Source organism: Thermobia domestica, chromosome 11, assembly GCF_964235325.1.
Source record: "Thermobia domestica chromosome 11, izTheDome1.hap1.1, whole genome shotgun sequence".
Classification (NCBI taxonomy): Eukaryota; Metazoa; Arthropoda; class Insecta; order Zygentoma; family Lepismatidae; genus Thermobia; species Thermobia domestica.
The window spans coordinates 6,876,415-6,898,431 of record NC_137464.1 but is presented as its reverse complement, the minus strand read 5'-3'; the positions used below and the strand labels follow the sequence as shown (position 1 = coordinate 6,898,431).

The following is a 22,017-nucleotide window of genomic DNA, read 5'->3' as shown; positions in this document are numbered from 1 at the left end:
ATCTAATCTACCTTAACCTAACATAAGCGAACCTAACTTAATTTGGTTAGGTTAGGTTAGAAATCTAAAATAACCTTTCGTATTTAGTGTGTATTAATCAAACTGTCAGATATCATCACTGCAAAATATTTCCTTTACATTATTAATATTCGTTTATTACTCAATACAACACACTTTATATTATGTATTACAAGTTACAAGTTGCACAGATATCTATAGAGTGGTATACATAAATAAAAGAACCACCTTTACAGGGGAAAATTTGCAGTTATTTGTCCTCCACTTTACCCTTCGATTTTTTAGAATTTAGTTCTAGTGGCTTAGACCCCTCTGTCGGTCAGCCCTTCAGTTATATGAATAATGGTAAGAGTGCACTTTGAGCAGAACAAGTGATTTTATCACGCGATGTGAGATTGGAGAAGGAATAAAATCAAGGTAATTTGTACGTAACTAGTACGGTTTGTTTAGACAAGATTAGGTTAAGTTCGGTTCATAATAGGTTCCTATGAATGTTCTGCTCAAAGTGTACTTTGAGCGATAATGATTCAGATACTCAACAAAACTTAAGAATAAAATTTAAACTAAAGAATATATGAGAGTATGCATTTATATTCTTGTTGGTACCCCCTTCCACCGCTTTACGCACATAAACTCCTTAAGTTTCAGGCCCTCAGATACAAATGTCAATAAAGTAAAATAACTTATTGTTGTTACACACCTGTTTTTCAACTTGACTAACGTCTAGTTTATTTTTTCCTCATGCCAGTTTGGTATCAATAACGAAGGAACAGCGTCAGATCTTGAACACTACTTTTGTGGGAAACCTAGAAACTCATTTTCCAAACCTTTGATAATCCTGTGGTGAAAGGTCAGCAGAACATATTCATGCGTTATCCATATTAAAAGTGTTCTTTTGCTTACAGTGGGAAATCCATCTTCGAAGTTCATCACTTTTAGGGAATCGGTGGAACATTATTTTATTTGTATTGCTTCCTCTGTTATTAAAATGAGCTGCTGCGCAATTAAGATTATTTTTGCCCATCTTGAAACAGTAGCGAAATTGCTTATCCAGTATTTCGCTTGTTCTGTTCTAAAATACCGCGATACCTCCACGTGACGTCACCGACCTCAAAGTATCCTGGGAAAAATGTGAGCAGAAAAGCTGAATCAAGAGTCCCCTGAGTTAGGAATGTGCACGGGATAAGACGAGTCGAGATTTACAACTGCCTCGACTCACCTTGGCAAAATACTATCTCAACTCGAAAAATATGTATCCAATCGACGAGCGCTGTCTCGATAAACCTTGAATTTCGAGATGATACGAAATAATATGATATAAAATATACAAAATAATAATAATAATAATAATAATAATAATAATAATAATAATAATAATAATAATAATAATAATAATAATAATAATAATAATAATAATTGAAATGTTGGAAGTCCGTAACATTCTGATCAATATGCAGCTAATCTCATAAAAAGAAACATTTGTATATTGAAGAAGACAACGATCAGTTAATGAGGCTATATTTTTCTCCATTTCGGATTCTCCGTGTTTGAGGTCAATCACGTTATTTTATATACCTTGGTCAATCACTGTTTTATGCCTTGTGGAATTCTGATATTTAGGTGATCCTAAATCGCACCCTCACTTTTCTACGATATTCAAAATATTGCGAAATAAAATATTAACACTAAAAATTCAATTTCGTTGCTTAATTCATAAGAAATTTCACCATATGTGAGCCAGTACATTATTAGTCAATAATTTAAACTGTCTGATAACGAATTTATAACTGGCATTTCCACTTATTTCTCTTATTGCACTGTGGGGGGCGCGGTGGCTCAGTGGTAGAGCGTTCACCTCTGGTGCTTGGGGTCCCGGGTTCGATCCCAGCCCCCGCCAAGTGAACTTTGTGGTGGACAAACACCGTGCTCGTGGGTTTTCTCGGGGTTCTCCCGTTTCCTCCCACTTTCTTCATTCCACCATTTTCATTCATCTCTCATTATCACCGTCTCCTTTAGCCTCACCGGCATAACCGTGGGACGTAAAACTTAAAGATTTCATTTCATTTTCTTATTGCACTGTAAAATACTTCAAAGCTAGCTATTACGGACAACACCATGTGATGATTCTAACTAGTCGAAATTTGCGATTGAATTCCGTTCTGTTACTTGTGCACTCAAAACCAAGGATGCTATCTATGTATCCTAAACCTAACCATAGTGGGTCAAGGAAAATTTACTTGCTTAGTCATGAATATTATAATTTCACCTTCCGGCGCTTCTCAAGCTTGTGTATTCTAAAGATAATTTTCTTTGTTACAACGTTTTTTCTTATAATCCCTTTTTGAACTGTTTTGATTACACTGTCACAAGAAATCTGAATAGTGTTCTAAGCTAAGTTGAGAGTGCTAAATTCGAAAATGAAATCAGTTTTTGTCTATCGGGCTTATGCTACCCCGACAGTTTTTGTGAAATGCTTCCTTCTCCTTTTTGTAATCCTTGAAAATCGGTAAAAATGCTGCATGTGTTTTTTCTGCCATGGCTGAATTTAAGCAACTTGCAGATTTATTGATTGAAATAAAGTTGAAAAAAAGTGAGATAAAATCGAGAAAAGTGCAAGGAATTCCGATGCATGCAACTGAGTTTAAGGAACATACTCCAGGAAATGGGTGACGTTTGGCAACATTGCCGATGAGTCATATTCAATCACAAAGAATTGCGTTGTAATTTTTACCACCTGTGTCGCAGCATTGTGAGTTCTGATAGCATGGGAAGCGGTTGCATGTTCTAGGTTAGTGCAATTTGAGTGTTGTGGTCATTCAGAAGATGTCTCGTACCTGTGTCAATAGTGCAAATTCTTTTTGTTATATCTGTAGAGAGATAACTCTCAAGTCGCAAAAACGACAATTGACCCCGCTCGTAAAGAAGTGCTACGAACTTTATTTCGGAGACAAGACAAGAAATGCCCCCCCCCCTTCCATATGCTGCTTGACATGTGTTAGACTCCTGATAGGCTGGGCAAAAGGTTCATGACATATAACGTTCGCTGTTCCCATGATTTGGCGGGAACCAACGGATCACACAACAGACTGTTATTTTTGTCTAACAAAAATAGCTGGAATCACGTCGAAAACAAAGAAGAGTGTGCAATATCTAAATTTACCATTTGCTATGAGACCTGTATGCAACAGTGAGGAATTACCGGTACCAGTGCCTCCAGAAAATGTGATAGTGAGTGACGATGAATCTTGTAACGAGCATGAAGAAGGTTCAAAAGATGGGGAATCCACTCATGCCCACCCAACATTTGAATTGCCCTGTGAATCAAATACTTTGCACATTTTGACACAAGTTGATCTCAATGATCTTGTTTGCGATTTAAATTTGTCTAAGCAGCAATCTAAGCTTTTAGCTTTGTGATTGAAAAGATGGAATCTTCTTTCTCCTGATGCAAAAGTGAGTGTTTTTCGTGACAGCCATGCTGTTTTTCTGAATATTCCTCGAAGAAAGGTGACGTGTTTGTTTTTTTTTCGTAACAAAATCGAATCCGTTGTGGAGTCTCTTGACGATGTATACAGAGTAAAAATGAGTGGTGTCTGTTCATAGATTCTAGTAAATTGAGTCTCAAAGCAGTTCTTCTACACAACGGAAACAAATTTCCTTCTGTTCCGATTTCTCACGGACTTGTGAGATTCACGGAAGACTTATGAGACTTTTAAATTACTTCTCATTCTTATTTAAAATGACAAATACAAATGGAATATCTGTGGAGATCTGAAGGTAATTGCTATTCTGTTTGGCATGCAACCGGGGTATACAAAGTGCTGCTGCTTTCTATGCGAGTGGGACAGCAGGTACAGAAAAAAATCACTATTGTGGGAAAAATGAACTGCTGTCTGGACATAAAAATATGGCGAATACTCCTCTTGTTGACCCTAAAAATGTGTATTTACCTCCACTTCACATTAAATTATAACTTATCAAAAAACTTTGTGAAATATATGGACCAAACATCACTTGCATTCACGTATTTGCGACAGAAGTTCCCAAAGATCATTGATGCTAAAATACAAGAAGGAATATTTGTAGGACCGCAAATTAGGGAATTAATGAATGATGAAAATTTTCTTGACTTGTTGAGTGGTGTTGAGAAAATGACATGGCTATCCTTTTGTAAGTGTGCGCAAGAACTTTTTAGGCAACCATAAGGAAGAGAATTATGGCGATGTTTTTACATGAACTATTGAAATCATATCATCGTATAGGATGTAACATGTCACTTAAACTACATTTCCTGAACGACCATTGGGACTTCTTTCCGGATAACCTTGGTGCCATTAGTGACGAACATGGTGAACGCTTTTACCAGGATATTTTCCAAATGGAAAAGCATTATCGAAGAAGTCGAGTGCAGCAATGTTGTCTGACTATTGGTGGGCCTTACGATGTGACTTCTCTGAGGCAAAGTTTCCCTGGAAATCGGGTAGAAATCATATTTAACTAAGTTTGTTAATTTTTATTTACTTCTATATTGCTCATTCCTTTGATTCCTTTCTGTACTAATACCTGTAAGAAACTATTGTTACCGAGATCATGTCTTAATGGCAAATACATATAATACGTAAGTAGTGATGGGCACTTTCGGTTTTCTCCAAAAACCGCTTCGGTTTTTCACCGAAACCGGTTATCGGTTTTCTCCAAAACTAGTTCCGTTTTTCAACGGTTCCGGTTTCTTCCAAAATTTGTTCTATTTCTGACCAGTATAGTGTTTCGTTGTTCTCCGGAAACCGATTCCGTTTCCACAGAAATAGTTGTGTAGAAAACCGAAATGTTGGTTTTTCGGATTTCGGTTTTTCTAGAAACCGGTTTCAGTTTTGCTCATCCCTACACGTAAGCTGACATAGGTATGCACAAAAACCACTCTCAAATGAAAACTGAAGCAGATAGAGAAATTCTTCAATTTGATCTGGATTCAGGGCCAAATTATCTTCCAGAAACAGTTTGTTTTGTTCTTGTAATAGAAACTCCATTTATTTATTTATTTATTTTGTATACCAGTGTTATTTGAAGTATTATTCTTCATATCTTTTGAGTTGAGTTGATTTTGAGTTTAACGTTCCTTTCAGCAGCGAGGCTATATGAGACGGGACCTACTGATTAACGTGGAATCCGAACCACATGAGCTCCCTCCGGGAATCGAACCCAGGTCTTTCACGCCAAAAGCGCGTACGCTATCCGCTTAGCCACGAAGGAGTTTACTTCTTCATATCTTTTGTGGGCAGCTAAAGTAAATAAATAAATAAAACTAATCAGCATATTTCCCAGATGTTTGATCATATTTTTATGTATTTCGCTGACTTTCAAGGTCAGTGTGAATTCTGATAAAATGTGATCTGACAACAATGCTTTAGTTACTCATGTGTGAATCCTGTTTACTGAGGAATATATTATGGACTGAAAAAACAATTGAGAAATAAATTATATAATATTTGTAGAAAAATTATTTATTTTCTTTAAAATTATTGTACAAAATACCCGACCAGTACTTTTATTTATGCATATTTACAAATATTGTTTCTAGTAGTATTTTTACATGGTCATTTATTGATGTAAATTAGGAAAACTTGAAATTATGGTGGACACAGAACACACACATATTCTGTATGGATAAAAAAACAAAGAATCGGTAACATGATCTCGGAAAAGGATGCTAAATTTTGAGCAATTTAGTCTTTTTTGCATTTAAACTTTTATATACACAATGAAAATCACACATAAAAGTCTTTTTTGTTTCTTTTTTTAAAAAATAGTGTTTATTGTTCGTCTTTTTCTTTTTCTTCGGGTATGACTGGGTTGTTCCTCACTGGTGGGGTAGGTCTTACAGTCTCATATTCATGTTCCACTGTACTAATCCCCACACGTGGGAAACTTTTAGGGGATTTATCTCCTTTTGTGAGTTTGGTTTCAACAGCATCATAGATAGGAGATATAAATCCAGGAGTTATTGCAGTTTCTTTTTCCAGCACTGATGCACCACGTTTCCTGTACATTATCACAATCACCGTCAAAATACATATCACAAATACAGAGACCACCGATACAACTATGATTGCTGTTTGATATGGTGTTTCTACATTAATGGCCTCTGACACAATCTCTCGATGCTGCATTGTTGAACTTTCCTCCAGATCTGGGACGTTATCGTAGACTGACAAATGGCTGAATCTCGATTTGGTTATATCAGCTACAAGTCTTGAATCTTCTATGTTTAATGCTAGATGTTTTGATTTCACCTGAAAAAAGATTAAAAATAAAATTATACTGTCAAAATTGTAAAACTATAAGTTTTGTGAAATGTAGTTTCTTTTTCTATTTAAATAAACACGAATTTGTAACAAGAAACAAATTTTCCATAACATCTATACACAGCAAAAAATTAAGTTAAACTAACACAAAATGACCACCACTTTAGCGTGTTACTTATGTGTTAATTTAACGCCAAGTAACGAATAAAATGCTATGTTTTTTATAATCTGTCACAGAAATAGTTTTGTAAACCTTTGAATTGCTTGACAACAGTCACATGAATAGCAGTTCTGTTATCTGTTGTTCTAGCACTAAGAACAACACATACAAACAGCAGATGTGAACACTGCTATTCATGTGACTGTTGTAAAACAAAGTTTACAAAACTATTTACAAAACACACAAGTAACACGATAAAGCGGTAGTCATTTTATGTTATTTTAAGACCTCATTTTTTGTCATTCCATAATATCTATCAAATCTATATATTATATACAATTATTTACGTTGTGAACAATGTATATTCAGAGTTAGTAATCAACTTAAGATAATTAATAATTCGATGAAACCTGTCAGTAAGAACATAATTCCTTTCTCTTTAAATAATCCATTTATTTTCTGTAATATTTTGTCTTCTGTTATTTCATTCTTCGAAGCCTGTGATCTGGGAATTTCTGGAATCCATGCTACCCATGCAAAAGGCGATTTCGATTACGACAAATTAAGCAGTGTTTGTCAAAAAAAAAAAAAAAAAAAAAAAAAAAAAAAAAAAAAAAGAATTTTTCTTTGTAACTCTGAAATCCGTCAGACTGTGAGCTATAGCTACTCGTGTCTCTATCACAAAATTTTCGACAAACAATAAAATATAAAATAGAATATAATAAATTATATTCAGACTCGTATCTTAAAACAAAATAATGTCTAGGGTAATTAACTTAATAAACAGGTTTATAACTCAGGATCTTATCTACATATGAAATCATAACACATGAGTTACCTCTATTAAAAGTTTATTTAGAAAATGTCGATAATTCTATGAAATATCTTTCTTTAAAATTGCATGAGAAATACTGTTGGGTATTCTCTTCTCTAATTCCTTAATTATTCTCTAGTTTTAGTAAACTTAATAATGCTAAGGTTTCTCTAATTATGTGCCTGTGGCAGACAGAAGGGTTAGCCCTCACTAAAAGCGTCCTCTGTCGACCTTAACTTATAAAGGGCATTGACTCACTACATCCAAAGCCCTGGCCTACGACCCTATTTCGTATTGCAGACACTAAACGTTTTAAATTTTCATATCAAAGGGTCTGCTCATTAAACAAATTAACTTTTAAAACACTACTATGACGAACACAAGGAAAATACATGTAAATATATCTTTTCGATATATTAAGAAAATTGACAAATAAACATTAATATTTGAATTTAAGTCTTCCTTATCATTAAACCAATAACAACTACAAAATAATAAATTAACTTTCTCTTCCACATATTTTTTTTTTTTCTGTTCTATTCGAGAATTATTTGATTTGTGTCTGAAACATAAATCATATGGTATACAAAAAAGAAATGTCTACACAAATCAAGAACATGTTTATAGAAAGGTTTTACTGAGGATGCAATGAGAGAATGGCACAGCATTCCTTGGGTGTTCGAACCAATTACATTTTACCATTAACCATTATCTACGGTACCATTTTTGCTTGGAGGTGGGCACACAACGCAACGTAGCATTTTATATTTTAACATCTCACTTAGTTCATTATTTCTTTTAAAGCAAAAGCCACAGCAGCAAAAGTATTATATTTTATGTGGATTCCATAAATGTATCTAATTAGTAGTGTTCGAAATTTAGTGACATTTTGAACACCTAAGGAGATACGAAAATAATAATAATAATAAAATCATTGTTTCAACATTACAATGAAACCTTGACAAGAATAAAGGTTAGCCAATTCATTCAAAGTAATTTATTGTAGGAATAGTTTTGATGAAAAAATATTACACATACATACTTCCCATTCTAATAAGAAAAGAATTAAATCTAATCGTGTCTATTAATTTAAATAGCTAGTTTTCAATGGATATTTTATACTCGGGTGAATTGGCTATATGAAATTTTTGCTGAACTCTTTGTATTAATAAAAGTAATAATCAGAATTTTACTAACCATTTCTTCCAAGTAATAGGCCACATCTACTTTATTGTCTCCAAGTAATGTGAAATGAATGTAAGTGACATCTGGCTGAACATCAATGTTAACATCATCTTTCGCCACTTCTGCCTGCAGCTCAAACAACACTTCTTTCAATTTCTCTTTAGCTGCTGAGGTCAGGTAACTGTCGAGATGACCAATGAATCCAAGCTGCACTTCAACAGCATCAATTGCCACGTGAGCTACAAAGAAAAAAACATGATCATGAAGCAAAATTATTAAATTATTTGCTCAAAATTAGAGAAATTTAGAATTTCCTACTTACTAACATGATACATTTAGCTATTGTTGATGGTTTGTACCTATGTATATAGATGTTCCAAATATTGGTCAATATATATTGAATAAAGTTTCCAAATTCATTGAATTGTATCTTAAGTCAAATTGGCCAATCTATGCTGTACAATTCCCTTTCTGGAGCTTTTGGTTTATTTAGGAGGCGTTATTTAATATCACAAATGTAATATGTTTTGCTTATTATATCTAATATTTTCATTATTTCTACATATCTTCATATTATAATATTATCTTGTTCCTTGTGATATATTTATTTGCATTCGTCTTTATTATATATTATTAATAATAATTATCTTTTCTTGTTATTTAATAATCTTATGTAATGTTTTTTCTTTATTTATACACTTCCATATTTTATCATTTTGTAATCATGATATAATATTTCACAATTCATTTGTTTTGTAATATATTTCTTAATTATTCTTAAGAGCGATACTTTATTAGGAAAAATGATAGCGTAACGTCTGCACCTGCGAGTGATAATTGTTAAATTTTCTGTCAGTTAATTTTTAATTCATTTTTTACCTTTGTGTAAGTATGTAGAAAGCTAAGAATATGAATAATACAAGTATAGTAGACAATGTGTGTATTTGTTTCAGGACTTTTCCTCTGAAAATGTTATGTGCATAGTTCGTCGTAGTATGTTTTATCTATTATTGCTTAATCCATAACATATAGTGGGGGTTTATTGCGGTCATTTATGGTGAGGTTAGAACAAGGCTTCATTTTCTTTGAATCGCATCCCAATTTGCACGAAAACAGTATTTGTGTACAGATAACTTTGTATGCGTTCAAGTTGACATTAGCGAAGCTATCAATGCACGGGAGCTGAACGTACTCCAAGTTCGAATCCCGATCTTGGTTATCACGTTAGTTTCTTTGCCATCTCTAGTAATCATTATACGAGTGAATGTTAAAAAGAAAGAAGATAACACATAGCTTTGCTGTTGATGCCTCCCTTAAACCTCAACCTACCTACCTATTTATGTAATAAAAAACTTTTTAAAGGGAACAGCAAGTTTTGGAGGTCTAAATGACTTGTTCTAACAAATTTGCATAAAAGATTCTGTTTGCTTGTTGCTAAATACTTAGTATTATTGTGTGTTTCACCCAAAATTTAAATTTTCAGTACATTGAAGTCGACACTACTGCATAATTTTAACGTCGTTACAAGAAATTTAAGGCATACATGAGTAAATAAACACTTTGAAAATTAATAAATACTTTTAAATACTTTTTTTTAGAAATATCCTCGGGAAAAGTCACACTAAAACTAATGTTATAGCGAAGTGTTGTGAATACATTTTAAGCTTCAAAATAAAATAAGTCACGATAACAATTCTAGATACAAGTGAATTATTACCATAATGTTTACACTAACCGTCCTCTACAATAACAACTGAGAAAAAATCCTTCAATTATAACCAGCAAATCTTTGTCATAAGATATGAATTATGTTGACATAGAAACATGCTGGTTTATTTCTAAATTATAATAAAAAATTAATTTTTGTCTATTTCGTATTGTTGCCGCTTCCATGTTTGCGTAAATTTATTATTAATCGTCTACATTGACTACTAGAGCGTATTGAACAGTCTTCTGTTGCTTGTAGGAATTCAATTAGGTGAGTTTTTTTTTCTCCAACGTCTATACCTGTATTCATGTTGCACATTTTATACAGGCTTTGTTTGGAAGCAGAAGGACTGAATTTAAAAGAAATATTCACAATTTTGATATATTGACTTAATAGTTTTCAAAATATGCCCCTTCTGCATCAACACAGTGTTTCCAGAGACTCTGCCAATCACTGAATTCTCCCTGGAACGCAGAACTAGAACGTTCTTCAGCTCCCATGTTATGGCCTTCTGAATGGCCTGGATTGAGCCGTTGTGCCGTTCTTTTATGGCCCTTTTCAGTCGAGAGAAGAGGAAGAAATCTGCAGGAGCGACATCTGGGTTGTAGGGTGGCTAACAAAACTGTGTGATGCCATGTTTGGTTAGGAAGTCCGTGACAACAAAGACGATGTGATTCAGCGCACTGTCATGAAGAAGCTTCTATGACCCAGCGATTACTGGACGGACGCGGGCGACTCGTTTTTGGCAAGCTTAATTGTTCTGATATCCGCACACTCAATCACTAAGTTTTCGTCACTTTTCTTTCCGTTGAAGGGCGTCCTGACTGTTGCTCATCTTCAACTTGCTCTCTTCCCTCTTGAAACAATTTGTGCCATTCGAAAAGTCTTGATCGATCCATGACATCACTCCCATAAACAGACTTGATCATTTAATGGACCTCACTCGCAGTTTTACCCAGTTCGACTCAAAGCTTCATCGCATAACACTGCTCTAACAAACAGTTCATTGTGGAGATGAAAGGCACTTTGAAAGGGGTTCACGTTAAACTCGTTCTACACTCCGTGAAGGTTTGGAGACGACTGGCGACTGGTGCATTGGTAGCTAAGACCCCACCACCACCCAACAAGCGCAGTAACATTCTCCTCCTTTACGTTTTGGCGGGGGAAAATCAGTGCTAATACTTCCCGAACAAACTCTGTATATAATATGATATGATAACCAATATGATGTCCTATTTCCATTATATTATTATTATTATTATTATTATTATTCCTTTACATTAATAATAATAATAATAATAATGTAAAAGAATAATATCAAAATCAACTTACGACAAGATTTCGATCCTTTGGTGAAGGTTGAAGTGAAAGGTAACTGATTTCCGGCTTCGTCGACACACCAACATTCAGGATCCTTGTCCGAATGACTTGTGTAGCACTGCATCGGAAGAAATCTAAAAATAAAATAATAATTTAAAAAAAAATGGTTACTATGGATAATTCGCAAATTTTTAAAAGAATTTATTACCAAACAACTTTAAATGGTTCACAAGTTTATGTAACAATTATATTCAACAAAAAAGTACTTAAACATCGCTCCGTATAAGTAACAGTACAAAACGGCAGTGGCATTCATAGAAGCTCGTCATTGGAAGGGGGGAGAGTTCAAGCTCCCTACTTCATACAATTTTAGGTGTTTGTATACGTAATTTAATACAGTAAGTGTTTATTTTTACATAATATTTTGCTCAAAGGAATGGGGGGCACTCTAAGGTAGAATATTATTATTAGTAAAAGTAAGCTTTATTTCTTACCATGTAAGAGAAGCATTAATGTTTCTAATATTAATCTGCAAACGATAACAGAGTATTGAAAACAATCAATCTTACAGAAACATCGAGAATCAAAATTCTTTTTTCCATTATTCACGAAGAGAATTTCTTTAGATTCTCAATACAATTCATTGACACATAGAATATACAGTTGAAAAAAAAAGAAAGTCAACATTTCTTTGAGAGTTAGCTTTTAGAAGTCGACGTCTGTTTGTTTCTTCCCTGTCACGGAAACAAATTTGGTGAAATTCTCGCAAGAATACCTTTGTAATACGTGATTAGTTTGAGGAAGACAAAACATTTCGGAAACTTCATAACTTATCCAAATTATAAATGATTATGCATTGTCTGATCCCTATTCGTATGTATCTTTAGTTTGATGTGTTAGTTGAAATTAATTTGGTGTTCATATATTGGCATATTGGGTCTTAGAGCTCCAGTTTGAACTCTGCGTTCCCTTAAAATTAAGTCTAGAACTTAAATTGATTGATTTCTATTTACATCCTTTTAGCAGCTACCTAGTACGAGATCTACAGTTTAAAAAGGGATTTAAATCACTCTACTGCGTACGACGCTACAAGAAGTTGGAATTTGAAGAAGAAGCAATTAGTGGCTATCACTTCACTGTCGTTATCTCCCTGAAACGCCTATTTAATACTTAACCAAAAACTTTAGAAGTGGACGATGTGAAATCGTCCTGAAAGCTCTAACTTAACAAGATATTCATAACAGTTCCGCAATTTTACTTCTAAATTTCTAGTTTACTACTATTTCATATTTATTTTTTAAAATTTAATTTAGAATTTAATCACAGTATATATATATGAACCACTTGAATGGCAAGTGGCTGAATTCCAACATTGTAGGGGTCGCGGTGGTTCAGTGGCAGAGCGTTCACCTCTGGTGCATATGGTCCTAGGTTCGATTCTAGCTCGCGCCAAGTGAACCTTGAAGTGGACAAACACCGAGTCCACGAGTTTTCTCGGGGCTCTCCCGTTTCCTTCTACTTTCTTCATTACAACACTTCTATCATTTCTCATCATCACCGTCTCCTTTAGCCTAGCCGGCTTAAGCGTAGGACGTAAAACTCAAAATTTTCACTTTTCCAAAATTATAATTTTAGACAAGACTAACAATTTGGTCAAATTGTCACGAAAAATGTATATTTCTGCTATGCTGACAACCAAACCACAATTATGCAATTTATGCTTTAATAAGTTTCAATAAACCACTTGGCAGACAAATAGGTACCCATGTATAGAAGTGAATGATGGAATTATTACATTTTTCCATTTCATAGACTTAGACCACTTAACATCCAAGCGGTCATGGATATGAGTATTTCGCAAAGTAATAAGCATTCATTTTCGATTATCACGATCTTAAATTACAGGACAAATGGGAGTAGAACAATAGCCACGTGCCAGTATACAATTCTTCATATATCATGGTACAATAGAGATAAGTAAAAGTCACACGTCGTAGAAGAAATTTACGAAAAGGGAGAGAAGAGAAACTATGAAGAAAAGAAAAAAAGAATAGTAAAATAGAATATGATGTTACGTCTCTACTCCGAACTCTAGGTAAAAGAAAATAGAAATAACATTTGTCTGTTAATGTATTTTATACAGAAAAGACTGACGGTAGACAAGGAAAAGGAAGAAAGATAACCAAGCCAAGGTAAAACGAATTCAGAAGTTCCAGGTGTGCAAAGCTATGGAACACAGCTATTTTTATCAAGCCAAATATGTCCCTGGTTGAGTTCGGCTATCAAATATAGCGATCTATATCCCTCAGTCGATGGACTTTTTGCCCACTAAATTTCGTTCAAACACCCGGCCAGTAGTTACTGTGAAATAAAGTATCACACACATACACCTGGAGTGAAACTGTACGTTCCCGTATGCTTACGTGGGAAGCTAATAAAATTGAATTAAATAAGAGAGCATATCTGTCTTAGCCTCATGATGTTAAATGAATGATTTGATGAAACAGATCAATCTTACAGTTCCTTTAAGGTTGAAGGTTGAAAATTAGGTTGAAAATTAGCGCTTACCAGAATGTGTATGCGAAAAATAATTTTTATTAAAAGTTTGTAAGTCTCGAGTTACGGACGCTTACAGAATTTCATACTTAAGAAAATATTTATCCAAGTGCATCATCTAAATGAAAATCTGAAATCTTTTAAGTTTTACGTCCCACGGTTATGCCGGTTAGGCTAAAGGAGACGGTGATGATGAGTAATGAATGAAATGGTGGAATGAAGAAAGTGGGAGGAAACGGGAGAACCCCGAGGAAACCCACGCATACGGTGTTTGTCCACCACAAAGTTCACTTGGCGGGGGCTGGGATCGAACCCGGAACCCCTAGCACCAGAGGTGAACGCTCTACCACTGAGCCACCGCGGCCCCCATAATCTAAATGAATCTGCACACAGTTTTAAGAAATTATTGTTATTATATGTGATGTTCACCATGAATCAACCTGTACGCAAATGAAATATTGGACATGCTATTTTCGTCTTTAAAAAAATCGATGAATCGTGCTGCCATCATTCTCGGAGTTTATATCTAGGAAAGTGTTAAGATTTTTTGAGTTCTGGTTGTTTGTAAAGGACATGCTATGTACTCAGTGATAAATTTATCTTATGAGCATAACGCAATTGTATATGTTCTTCTATTTTTACATCTTCTCTTCACAATTTATTAGAGAATAGATATAAATATATTCTCTAATAGAATAGAATATATATATAAATTTAATCACCAACAGAAATTTATTGAATTCACTTGAACTAACTAAACGATTTTGTCTTAGTGATTTCATTTTTAAAATTATCTGACAATTTCTATTCAAGAGAAGACAGTTTAAGACGAAACAAAATGTGAATATACAGTATATCATTATATTACACGTTATAATGTAATAATAGATAATAAATAGCATGTCTCTCAAACAACCGAAAACTTATGAAACTTTTTTTCTTATCTATAATCTCTAAGGATGGTGGCAGCTAAATTCACCGAAAATTCGATACTTCAGTACAAAAAGCAGAACACAACCAGTTGAGAATGCTCCACGAGCATTGCCAGAAAGAACTTAAAAATAATTAATTTTTCTTATTAACTTCTACAGGCTTTATACCAATTGTTCTATGTACTTTATTATTATACTCATTAAACAATTCTTGTAATATATATCTATCCATTTATAATTTCCTTGAGTACTAAATTGTGCACATGTTTTGTTTAAGAGTTCTGCTACAACGTTCTACGATATGTGGTCAAAATGGAGGGATCAAAATTGAAAAATTCGTAAAATATCACCTCTCTATGACTTGCGGTTCCCGAGATATGGCTCCTTAAATCTCCCGAAATCTGAACTCTTTTGGCCAATATCTGGGGAACGGTGGCCAGTTGGCCAGTGGCCACCGGTTACTATTTGGTACCAAAATGTTTACCATCCTCTTAACACCAATATCATCTCTCTATGACTTACGGCTCCCGAGATATGGCTCCTTAAATCCCGGAACTGTTTTGGTCAATATCTAGGGAACGGTAAAAGAGACGCGAAAAATTCCAGATAGTTTTTGAAGCTCTATCGAACGGAGAGCTCAAAATTGAAAAATTCGTAAATAACAGATACACACACACACACACAGACATAGAGAATTCAGTAACGAACTTTTTTTTGTTTTGTTTTGTTTCAGACAAAGCATCCTTTAGGAAACATCATGCACTAAAGCTAGAGAACTCACCTTCCTTGACTATCACATTCAACTATGTAGGTGGAATATTTGGTGTCTGTTTTCTCCTTCAACCTCTCGCATCGTGATTTCGTGAATTTGGACTGTTTTGTTGGAAGCACCTCGAACACTACTTCCTCGGACGGAGATGAAACATCCAGCTCCAGGTCATCAGAACGATCTGCGAATTCATCCGAAGCATCCTCTTCGCTTGATACAGCTGAAGAACAATTGGCGATGGAACCATTCTTATAGGTGTAAGTGGCTGTGCATGTGCACGGATCAACGTTACACATGACTTCTTCATCTCCAAAACAAGTCATATCGCCACAAGCTTCTGCGCGGCTGCACATATCAACATCAGCCAGTGGGAATTTCGGACATATCACTACATCTGAAATTAAATAACAATTCTTTAAGTAAGAACTTCAATTTATATATTAAGAACAATTACTTTTATCGTTGCTAATGCAAGGAATCATATAAGTCCATTATTTAAATCATTATAGATTCTCTGAACTATAACAGAAGAAATACTAACGACCATGACTAATTGAACAGATGGTCATTGGAAACTATTTTTTATTTTATTATTGGATGAACGCGGACAACCATCCTTGGGTAATAATTTGAACATAATGAATCAGTTATAATGATGAAAAATAATTTGAGTATTCAAGTAGACATTAATCACGAATTAACAATACCTAGTAATTCTAACTTGGTATTAGTATAATTTAAAAGGAGTATAATAATAATAATAATAATAATAATAATAATAATAATAATAATAATAATAATAATAATAATAATAATAATAATAATAATAACCAACCTGGACACCTGGCCTCGCACTGTTCTTTTGTTCTGAAGTTATTTCCATTTCCACCACAACCACCATAGACAAACATTTCACAGCTGTGGGTTGCTGGGTTGTAGTGCCAACGTGGCATCAGGGCCTTACACAGTCCTGCTTCAGGTGGTAGCTGGCAGATATCTGCTGGAAAGCATTTAATATAAAGCTTAGGAAACTGAAACTATTGTTCACATTATACATATATAATTGTTACTAAGTACAGAAGAATTCTATAGCTTAGAAACATTGCGTAATTGTTGTTAAATACTAACGATTTCGTAAACATAAACACATTTACAACTATTATTAAATACAAAACAATTCCCAAACTTAATTCTAGTAACTACCGTGTACTATTCAATTTTATTTTACCACCCGCCCTCAATCTAAACGAGAATTATTCTTCGTCAATAACCAACTTTTGCTTTTTTATTTTCAATTTTATTTATTCATTTATTGTGTGTGTTGGTTAGTTCTAATTGGAATAATATATTAATATGAAATACGTTCAATTTAATATTTACAATTAAACCAAACTAAACTTCTTGTAGTACAGTCCATAGAAAGGAGATCAGATTTCGTTAATTCTTTCTGACTTCTCTAACAGATTAGGCTACTAAAACCTTTATAGGTATGAATGAAGTACTTCTTACTTCGAGTAGCTCGTGAATTGTCTCAGAATGTTGGATTTATGAACATTCTGTGTCTCATTTGGAATCTTGCTAAAAATTATACACAGTCATTGCTAAAAGTCTCAGGAAACTATTGATTCCTCAGAATTTTCCGAATAAAAGATACTGTGTCTATATAATAAAGTAATGTTTATTACACTCATTTTTAAAAATAAAGAGCGTTATTCAAAATACGATACGAAAATTCATGATCTTGTTGAAATCGAGACAAATTTCTTGAGGAAAGCTGCTTAGCAATAAACAGATAACTAATGAACAGACAATTAACGTCACGCTTTGTTTGATGATGCAACATTTCAACGACACCTAGTGGTGTGTGTATGAACCCTTGTCAGTAGTTGTCTCTTTACTGCAACGAATAGTTTTATATGCGCTATTCAATCATGTCGTAATATGGACAAAATTGGATGCAAGAACATGCAAATGCTATAAAATGTGGAAGAGAAATTAACTAAGAGTCGAAGCACGTGTTCAATGATTATTTTTAGAAAAGAGAGTCTTTCTCTGAGAAAAATCGCTCAGTGATCTGTGGATCAGCGTGTTATAGAAAGTATGAAAGACAGTCACAAAGTGCTGTAAATATTATACGCAAACGCACTGATCGTCCAAACATAACTTCTTTTAAGGACAAGTTCACCGAAGAAACCAACAAATGAAATAGACTAACTGCTACGGAAGAGCCATTTCTAATCAGTATCAAAAAGGACGATGGTCCAGCGCCTTCAGATCTATGATCTTGGGGTAGGATTGCGTTAAAGAAACCATTCCTTCAACTAGGATACATTACAAAAAGATACTCCTAGACCAAAAAATCAAATTAAAATAGAGACTGGACCGACGGATTTAATTAGCCTCCCAATGGTAGAAGTTTGTGCATCGTCGTCCCGAAAAGCGCTTTCATTCGTCCTGACTGTGTAATATCTAGCAAGGCACAGAAAAGGCACCGTCACTATTTGAGGATGCTTTACAGACTACCAAATTGATAATTTGGTTCGAATTAATGGAATAATAATAATAATAATAATAAAGTGTTTTTACAACGTTTAAGTGAGACATAGAATTCCATCAGGAACGTGGATTTGGATTTGCAGCAACTTTGTACTACAACAGAATTACCACCCCAAATATTCTTTCAACATATGCAGTTATTATCTGCAACGCAAAGAAGACTCTTACATCACCAACAAATGGAATAGTCGCCACAGTCACCGCATGTGTTACCCATCGAGTTCTTGTAAGATGAATTTGACAGGTCAGCCCGTAAATAGATGCCAACGAATATTGAAGGTCTTTGGAAAGCTCTTCAGAGCTACTGGAGTTGCATAGCTTCGCACAAATTGGGTAAATTAATCAAACAAATGCCTGGAATTTGTAAAACTTTTATCAAGGCTAAGGGTCAGTAAATTTCATTGAACACAAACATACTCGATTAATTTCAATAAATTATGTCCTTGACATTTAAATTATTTTAATTTACCATCACTTGATGAAAACAAGAAGTTTAAATGCTTTACAATGTTTCATTAACTTCTTTTTCTCATGAAACTTAGAATTCCTATTTAAAATATCGTCCAGGAATTGCAACATTCTTATCCTTTCTCCAATCTCTTCAGACAAAGCACTTGAGGAAACTTGTAGTTGTTCGGAAACACATCTTCAAATCCACTATATTCTTCAATATTGGCAACAGTTCAGAACTCTTTCTGTTTTCTTTCTCTAATAAAGAAGGAAAGGGATCGGATATTTTTTTAAAGGAAGCTAAATAGTGCGAAAACTTAAACAAATGGCCGTTAAATATAATAAACACAACGATAAACTTGTAACAGATTCCTTTACACTATCCTTATTTCTTTTGTGCAAAAAGAAATCAGAATAATCTTCTGAAGTTCACCAATATTTATTTATTTTACAAAGTTCCGAATACAGCCTGTGAGATCGACTAAACACTGGAACGAACAGTAATAATAGGAAAGGACGTGGAAGAAAATAGGTTATGGTTTATATTTAAATATAACATATTTACATTTGCATAGTAAAATTGAGGGAAAATCTTGGTTAGGATGATCAACTTTGGATCTAAACTCTGTACCTTCCGATTTAAAAAACATAAATGCTATTATTTTTTTAAAATTTGTCCTAACTGTGATCTCCTCCGCTGCATTGTCTATTACTTCATTGTATCTATAGTCTACAAAATCCAAGCCGACAGAGATATGAACACAAAAAACTTGAGAATAGTTTGAAACGCTAATTTTGTTCAGTGGGACTTAAACCCATGAGGGATTGCACCCTGAGACCCAAAGTAGAATGTTTGATACCATTCAGCTATTGCCACCTGCTAACCATTATCTTACGCTCGCTCAATATATTGAAGACAATATTAGATTTGAAAGTATGTATTTAAACAATATCCTGATTTCTTTTCTAATTTAAACCATCTCTAATTTGCATTTCATCCCCACTTTGACTTCCACTTTCTCATTGCTAATAGTCAAATAAAAAAAGTTACTTTACTAGAAAAGTTATTTCAAAAAGTGTATGGGTCTAAGTTTATTACCTGGCTTCTCGCACGAACGTTGACATTCCTCTAGCGTAGCAAAATTGTTATCATTTCCTTGACAACCTCCGTAGATAAATTCTTCACATCGGCCACTGGAAGTGTTGAAGAAATATCGACTAAAAGAAGCTCGGCAGAATCCTTGCACGGGAGGCTGAGAGCAATGGGGTTCACAGCTAACTTCTTCTCCTGTTTGGCTGTATAATTATAGAAGGAATGTTTTAAAACATTTTAAAAACAGGTATTTAAATAATGTAAAGAGAACTTATTTATATTCTTAATACTCATTTCCATGTTCTCTCAGGACAGATACTTGTCAATAACCATTTGCTATATACATTTGTATATATTGATGTGCACCTAAATGTATTTTATGTTTATATACTAGATTAACGGGGATATCAATTCTATACGTATGTTCTATAGATTTCCTCATGTTAATCAGTTTTGAAGCTTTCTAACTTTTTCTTGTAATCGATTAACCGTATTATTATCACACACAAAGCAAACACATTTCTTAATAAATATCACACGAACAAGTTTTTATTACCAATGTGTAACATATACTGGTATTCGTCTTTAGACTTCTGCAGCTAGACAAATAGAGTTTAAGGCGTTGAAAAGATTTCTATTTTGACACATTAATTTTATGTTGTAGATCGGTAAATTAATGTACAAGATTTAAAAAAAAAAAAAAAAACTGTCAATTTAAAAATCAAGTAACGAGTAATTCCTAATATTTGTCACTGATGATTACCTGTTATACAATTCGTTAATATTAATTGAATGTTCCTTTGTACGTTACAGGTGGTTAGCTTAGTCCATCATCTTTAATCACGCGGAGTTTTGTTGGAGTGAAGTAATTGATAACAGGGATATTGTATCATGAATCATAGAGGACTGACTTCTCGAGTGTACGGCTTTTGTGATAATTACATAAATAAAAGAAAAAAAGATTATCGCAGATCATTTTAAACAAGAAAATGTGCCTAAAATAACTATATATCGCTATATACATCGTTGGGGAAAGAAATATCACCCAATCAGAAATCGGGATCAGATCGGAAAGCAGTTCTAATGAACAAAGAGCCAACATTCGTCGATTGGAGTAACAAGTCAGCAACAAAGCTGGAAAATCAACAAGAATATTAAGCGAAACATTCAAATGTAGCCAATCTTATATCGTAAAAACTCTTAAGAACAAATGTCAAATGCAATACAGGAGAAAAGTACAAGTTCCGGAGAGAAGCAGGAACAACAACTTCGATCAAGATGCAGACACGTTTGATGGAAAAATTTCGTGAAAAGCAATTTATTCTCGATGACGAAAGTTATTTTACCTTCAGGCATTTGAATAAAAATGCAAACGTAGGATTTTTACACGACGGATTATAGCACAGCCCCTGAAAATATTAAATGTTAAAAAAAAAAAAAAAAAAAAAAAAAAAAAAAAAAAAAAAAAAAAAAAACAATATTCTGGAAGGGGAAGCCGTTTCACCTGCTGGGATTTCACAACCGTTTCTCCAACCTTTGCAAATGAAAATCAATCAAGGAGTGTACCTAAATGATTGCAATAATAAACGACTTATTCCATTTATTAAAAGGTACCATTCCAATGATAATTACATCTTTGGGTCGGATCTTGCCTCATCTCACTATGCGAAATTAGTGGTACCATATCTAATCGATGAAAATATAACTTTTGTTGCTAAGCAAGATAATCCACCTTATGCTCCGTAACGGGTGGGAAGCCAAAAATGAAAAGATTCTTAAAAACATAATACAGAAGTGTTTGAAACAAGTAAACTAAGATCTTATACAGCGGATGACAGATAGTATACCTAAAAAATTAGATCACGTTCGACACACTGGAATAATTAATTAATTTGTTATTTCCTTTAGTTCATTATGTACGAGGGACTGTAATAAATTAACATTTCAGGATTTTTTTTCGTTTTTACACTGAATCATATTTAATGCCAAATTTTAGAAATCACCCGTTATACAAAATAAAAAGAATAAAATAAATCTAAACTGAACTCTATCACAATGAACTTAAATTCAAGTTTTAAGAAACACTAAGTGGAAAATTATCTATATTACTTAATTACGTAAGGTAGTAGTGTAGGATATTTTGAATTGAACTAA

General features: G+C 33.8%; 1 protein-coding gene across 3 annotated transcripts in view; it reads right to left on the bottom strand.

Moving 5' to 3' along the window:
* Window positions 1-5,503: 5,503 nt before the first annotated feature.
* Window positions 5,504-22,017, bottom strand: part of LOC145663850 (uncharacterized) — a 226,098-nt gene continuing 209,584 nt past the window's right edge. For 2 of the 3 annotated variants that reach the window (XM_081729974.1, XM_081729972.1), the window contains 6 exons: window positions 19,870-20,066; window positions 16,600-16,764; window positions 15,777-16,158; window positions 11,520-11,641; window positions 8,492-8,718; window positions 5,504-6,308 (listed from right to left, as the gene is read on the bottom strand). In XM_081729974.1, coding sequence (XP_081586100.1) covers window positions 5,829-6,308; window positions 8,492-8,718; window positions 11,520-11,641; window positions 15,777-16,158; window positions 16,600-16,764; window positions 19,870-20,066 — 1,573 coding nt within the window. In that variant the 3' untranslated portion in view covers window positions 5,504-5,828. The remainder of the gene's footprint in view (window positions 6,309-8,491; window positions 8,719-11,519; window positions 11,642-15,776; window positions 16,159-16,599; window positions 16,765-19,869; window positions 20,067-22,017) is intronic. The other variant, XM_081729973.1, reaches the window with a different exon arrangement.